Source organism: Benincasa hispida, chromosome 10, assembly GCF_027475165.1.
Source record: "Benincasa hispida cultivar pf3 chromosome 10, pf3_genome.v1.1, whole genome shotgun sequence".
Taxonomy (NCBI): Eukaryota; Viridiplantae; Streptophyta; class Magnoliopsida; order Cucurbitales; family Cucurbitaceae; genus Benincasa; species Benincasa hispida.
This window is the reverse complement of record NC_143487.1, coordinates 32,327,306-32,333,696: the sequence shown is the minus strand read 5'-3', so window position 1 is coordinate 32,333,696 and position 6,391 is coordinate 32,327,306. Positions and strand designations below refer to the sequence as shown.

The window sequence follows — 6,391 nt, the reverse complement described above, 5'->3', positions numbered from 1 at the left end:
CCTTATTTGGCCCAAGGAGTTGACGGGTCTCACTATTGAAAAACATCAATTTTATATCTTATCAACTTCTTACACTGTAGGCTCTAAGAGTTCACAACTCCCTAGACTTCATAACTCTTAACTCTTCATAACTCTTAACTCTTTACTCCAAACACTCCTATTGTGTTTATAAAGTCCCAAGTTACATTAACTGATAACACTTGGTCTCTGTTACAAGATGTTGGCTGTGTTGTACTTGAACATTGGCATTTCTTCAACAACTCACCAGCTAAAGAGTAAACTTGAAAGCACGTGGTTTATTGAAGGCTCAATTTTATAGGAACTAACACAAATTTCTACATTTATACATTATTTTCTAGATCATATGAAGTAACCCTTCTGATATTTAATCTTTTGGATTAGCCACTGAAAAGCAAAAGGGTGTTAATATAGAACACTATCTTTAAGTTAACCATGGTTCTTCAGCTTGCATTTTATAACCAAACATCAAACTAAAACAGAGTCCATTTTCAAGGCCTTGCAGTTTGCACCAGAATTCAACTATAGCTCAGCCAAGCAAGGAAAGTTCTTGTCTTGGCAATACATTTCTGTTAAAGAGAATTGTGATGAAGCAGAAAAGAACCACGTTTCCCCCTTGGATTTCAATAGCTAATACCTGTATACTACGGTTACACATTTTTTACTTCCATGCACAGGAAGCAACCAAATCCCTATCCATCCAGCCTAGATACAAACCCCCTTCTCTTTCTTCAAGCCTATACCTGTTAGAATAGTTATCTAATAACGTTTTGATGGTAGCATTCACCAAAGAGCTCAATGGGTAAGGTGTAAATCCTGCCATTGCGAATCGGAGTCTCCATTTTCCGAGTAATTCATGTCGTTCTACTCTCTCGGCTCCTTCACATGCTAGTATGTTGACAACTTCCCTGGCTAGACAATGCTGCTCGATGTTAATTCGCTCCTTGTGCTGTCTTGGAAGGGTAACGTCAATTGATTCAAACATGGCATTATAGTAATCAAGTGTTTCGATGAACCGGGGAAAGAATGCAGCTGTGTTTGTGTTGGATTCTTGTTCAACAAGTGTCACAACCTTTGGAGACAGACCCTTAACCAGCCTCAATAGCCTATCTCGATGATTTTCGGTGCTTACGCTCTCATCTGGCATATGGTGTAGCATGAATGCAAAATTCACTGCTAAAGACTCCCCTCGTCGAATGCCCAAATTATTTTGTTGAACATCGCAGCCAGAAATGGCAGCAGAGTGAAACTCAAATGGCACGTTAAATAACTTTGCTAACTTGGAAAGTCTCTTCCCAACAATATCTAGCCCACCTCCACGAGCATAAGCTGATGCAGGATCATCTATACCGGTGATACGAATGTGAGGTGGCCCACCAGGCCTGCCTGCAAAAGCTTGAATCAAAGTGATCCACTGAGTACCCTGAGAAATTTGGAAATCAATGATGTGAACTCGATCTTCATCTTTCATGGCTTCTGCAATGGCACCATTTGCTGACATGTATCCAAATTTGAAGTACGGGCAAACCTCGTAAAGAAGGTGCATATATGAGAGGAGCTCCGATCTTGCTGGTTCCTTGCATCTCAAAGATTTATAGATGCAACTGCCCGAGGAGGCTAACCGTGCAACCAGCCCCTCCAGCATATATGCTCCCAACCTCTGCATCGGTTCACCACAAACCGACACCATCTTGCGCAACTCATCCATTAGCCATTGTGCCATCAACGCATCATTATCTGATACAGCTTTAGCACAAGCTATTAGGATCTTTTTCAAGTTTCCTTTAGTAATAGCATCCATCACTTGTCCCCAAGTTCCCATCTCTAGATTGTCCGTTCCCTCCTGGTAGATACTATCAAAACTATCGATAACATCAGAATCAGGGCCAAGCATCGCAGTTTCCAATTCCAGTAGTTTGTGCCTAAAATCATTAATATCATCCGTTATGCTGGATCCACTTACTGAGGAACCATATGTATTGTCAGGGGAATTATGCTGATCAGAAGGATTTGAACGAGAATCCTGTTGCGATACCGGACTCCCGTTGGGTGAGAAAGTAACTGTCGATGTTGAGTTGTGAGCTGCATAGCTGTGGCTTCCTGAGGACGACTCCAAAGTACAGTACCGATCACCAATGTCTTGAACATTGAATTGAGCTCTTTGGTTGCCAGCATTGGAATATAATTGGCGACCAAAAGATTGAAATTGGGAGAAGCAGTAGGCATCCACTTCTTGAAGTGGCTGATAACATAATCTCTTTGACATATGTGAACCTCGATGAAGCTGAGAAGCTTGCATTTTACAAATTGTCTAGTGAAGCGACTGATTTTATCTCTACAGAAGCTAAGAGTGTTCAAAATCCTTGCTCCAAGAGCTGCCGTTCTAAACCTTTATCTTAAGCTACTGCACATATGAACCAAAATCAGCATGGTTGTAGCACAGATAAACATCGGCTGGTAAAATCATCCACAAAAACTATCATGGCTACATGTCTTAATCATCAAAAACTGAAGAAAATAACATCACAGAACAAATTGACTCAAATAAATCATTCTGATAATGGTTTATTGCTAAGCTAAAATCTGGCGGAGGTCAATAAATAAAAGACAGACAGCATACTCCAAAGCTCAAACAAGCTCAAAGCAATATTCAAGCTGCCATAAAATTTCTCAGTTCAACATATAAGAATGTAAGCACCAAAGATTTTAGGACAGACAAAAGATCATATGCGCTATACACAAGACATTAGACAAGACACCTACAGAAAGGATGAAAAAACCATTCTTCTTAGTCTTTGTTTCTATGAAATTTAACTAAATCAAAAAGTGAAACTCTAACCATATAACAGCAAGGAAACTGAAGAGGACATTCTACAAATTTGATTTATCAATTAGATCAGAGTTGAAAACTGAGAACCTGCTTAGAAAATCCTACCCCTCGAAAGAATCATCCGAACTTACACTCGCTGAAACAAGCAAGTAGAGAGAGATTAAATTTCTGCTTTCTTAGGAAAAGCAATTAAAAAAGCATCGAGGAATATTTTAATTCAGTTCGGTGACTCATGAGTGTACCTTTCCACGTATTCGACTATATCCCCCACCAGATCATCATTCACCTTTTATAGAAAGAAATAAAAACAGGAGGAGCTAAATAACTATTCACACATGAAACCGATACAATGGAATTCGATCCTCTTTTTGTAAGATCTACCATTAATCCGACCCAGCTACGATAATCCCTATAAAATCCAAACCAGTTCGAAAAGTAAGGAACTACAAACAAACAAACAGTAAAATAAAATTCTAACAATTCCGTCCTTTACATTGCAGCAAAGAACAGCAGAATTTGTCAGTGAATCGATCCCCACAAAAATGCTACATAGAAAACAGAGCAGAAAAACAGAGAAGTAGCAAATTCAGGCCTCGAATTCCCATTTTCAATGAAACCCATTTGCAGAAATAAAAAATCAGACATGAAAACTAAAATACCCAGAAGAAAATAAGAACAAATTCCACAAACCCAGAACGGAAAAACCATCAAAGTTCATTCAATTCCCAGAAGATAAATTAATTAAAAATTCAGTGGATCGAATTTCAGAAGTTCATAATTAACCAAATTGTTCATCCCACCTCACTTGGAAAGAGTCTTGAAGCTAGAATTCACTTCAAACTTTGAGTGATTTAGAGAGAAGAAAGAAAGGGGAGTCTTATGTGAAGCACCTGAGAGAGTATTTAAGAAAGTGGACGAACAAAAAGCTCTGTAATTATTGCGAAACTGCATTTGCCAGTTTTGCCACATAGTTGTATAAAATGACCGAAGTACCCCCAAAAAAAAGTTATTCCCCAAAGATAAGCCGCTAATATATGCCATCCGTGCCTTAAAAAGGTAGAATGAGATAAGTTTGATGTGATTTAATTTAAAGATCAATACTTTAATACTTTACTCTTAAATCTTCATAATTACCAAATCACATTTTCCAAATAAGATAAGATTTGACTTTAATTACACTAAATTTTGATTTACATCATTGATCAACTATGTCCAAATTTTATTTTTTCATTTTTTCTTATCAAATTTTGTCCTAATTTAATAGAAAGGAAATGAATAGAAAGATATTAGTGATGTATGATTGGAATTATGATATCATATTTTTGTCGATATTTATACAAATCTATAGATTGCACATCAATAGGAGTAAATCAAAATCTTCATTATATCGTAAAAAATCTATGAGATATACTAATTAAGTAACAAACTGTTAGTGATGTGAATAAAATATAAACAATAACCGATTTAACTTGATTAAAAGGTATGATTGTTTTTTTATTATTATTAATTTAAAAAATTTCTTTGAATTTAAGAAAGCAAAAATAGCAAAGAATAGGGTTAAAATCTAACTACACCCATCAACAAAATCTAGAGCTGGCGCTTGATTGATAAATAAATGAAAAGGTTTTGCTGAATTTCAAATGCTAAAAAGCTAGTCAAATTGGTCAAAGATAATTCAATAATGCAATAGTATTGTAACCATTTTAATTTTTCTAATTTTGAATAGTATATTCATCTAAAATCTTCTAGCAAAGGGAATAATTTGACTTTCAATGCAATACTATCCCATGCCCCTATGGCATGGAGTGATTATTTTGAATTTCTAATTTTCTTTCTTGATTTTATTATTACTATTATTTATTTTATTTATAAAAAATGGCATATGTTAAAAAGGTTTGGTCATGTGACCATAGGATAAGGTCTATTTTGGAAATAAGGATGATGTGTGAGAAATTTTTTGTTAGAAAATAAAAATATAGAGTATATATCATATTACTCTATCCATTCATTTAAATAAAATAATAATATTCCTGAGAAAAAGTAAAATAATAATAAGAATAATTCGTGGATATGTTATTTCATTTTCCGGTCTTTTTTTTTTATTGCAGAATTTAAAGGAGGACTATATTTAACTTTCAAATATCATATTGGATGGATAAGTTTAAGCATTGAAAATAAAACATCTTAGTTTCATATATTTTTTTTATTTAATATAAATTACAAGCTATTTAGTCCTTAAATTTTAAAAATGCCTAATAAATTTTTAAATTTCCAACTTTTCTCCAAACTCATAGTTTCTTAAAGTTTTTAATATGTTTTCCATAGATGGTTAGATTTAAAATATTTATGTCTAATAAATGGTTGATTTATTTGACAGATTTAGATTAAAAATATATATTTGGTCCCTAAACTTTCACAAAAGTAACAATTTAGTTTACAAATTTTAGTTTTTATACTTTCAATTTTGTAACAATTTAATATCTGAACTTGTACGTAATAATTTAGTCATTGTAATTTCAGATTTGTAACAATTTTTATAATAAAAACTAAATCATTACAAATTTTAAAGTAAAAAGGGACTAAATTGTTATGTAATAAAATTTTAAGGACTAAATTGTTTCAAAATTGAAAGTACATACACTAAATCATTGCAAAAAGAAGTTTAAAAACTATATTGTTACTTCCATAAAAGTTTAGAATTTCTAACCAAATATTAATTAAATTTTCAAAATTTCAAAAATCTTTTAAATTATTAAAAATTTAAAGATCAAATTAATTATTAAAAATATATAGTATAACTCAATTGAATATACAACTTCGAAGTCAGAAATGCAACTTATTAGAACAAGAGAAAAAAACAAAAAACAAAAAATAGAGAAAGCAAAGTAATAATTTAAGCTCTTTCATGTAAGGGTATGTTTGTGATATATTTTTAAATGTTTAATTTTAAAAATAAATAAAGAAACTAAAGTTTCTGCAACCTCAAAATAGATTTTTGGATGTATTTTAATAAATTTTATAAAAAATATTTAAATAAAAATAATTCTTTTTGAAAAACACTTTTTTTTTTTCCAACAATCTAAACGAACCACAATTTCTTGAGAATATAAAGGGAGCGGGGAGAATGAAAGTGGCAAAGTGGTAAAAAAAAAGGGAAATGGAGGTTAGAATAAAAGATGGAAAGTGGGGCCTACAAATGATGGTCGGGAGAGTGGCATACACGGAAGAGAAGAACAAGCTTAGTTTAAAAGCCAAAAGATGACGTGGGAAGTAGTGCCTTTTACTTCAACTTAACTTAAAACTTAAACACTCATCTTTATTCTACTAATATTAAATTTTCGATCTAATTACAAAAATTACTCCTAAAGTATTATAATAATTACAATTATCCCTTATAAAAATTGGATGCTCAAACTTCTAAAATAAAAACCGATCACTCGAACTTATACAATTGTTACAATTTATAAAATTATATAAGTTAGATAGTTCAATTTTAATACTTGTATAAGTCGGAAGACTCTATTTTTACAATTGAAAGTTCGA

At 32.7% G+C, this 6,391-nt stretch overlaps 1 protein-coding gene across 11 annotated transcripts; it reads right to left on the bottom strand.

Moving 5' to 3' along the window:
- Positions 1 to 441: 441 nt before the first annotated feature.
- LOC120088198 (scarecrow-like transcription factor PAT1) lies at positions 442 to 3,845 on the bottom strand. 11 transcript variants are annotated; one of them, XM_039045317.2, is made up of 4 exons: positions 3,649 to 3,795; positions 3,091 to 3,257; positions 2,936 to 2,984; positions 442 to 2,422 (listed from the first exon to the last, which is right to left on the bottom strand). In XM_039045317.2, exon 4 carries the CDS (start codon positions 2,315 to 2,317, stop codon positions 680 to 682), a length of 1,638 nt encoding a protein of 545 aa, XP_038901245.1. In that variant the 5' UTR covers positions 2,318 to 2,422; positions 2,936 to 2,984; positions 3,091 to 3,257; positions 3,649 to 3,795; the 3' UTR covers positions 442 to 679. The 11 variants fall into 11 exon arrangements, with proteins under 11 accessions (XP_038901245.1, XP_090162159.1, XP_090162160.1 ...); XM_090306033.1 differs by having other exon boundaries at positions 2,858 to 2,984; positions 3,649 to 3,788; XM_090306034.1 differs by having other exon boundaries at positions 442 to 2,419; positions 2,858 to 2,984; positions 3,649 to 3,788.
- Positions 3,846 to 6,391: the final 2,546 nt, after the last annotated feature.

Coding starts and splice junctions, on each gene's coding strand:
- LOC120088198 (XM_039045322.2), bottom strand. CDS start 2,317: ATGCAAGCTTCTCAGCTTCATCGAGGTTCACATATGTCAAAGAGATTA.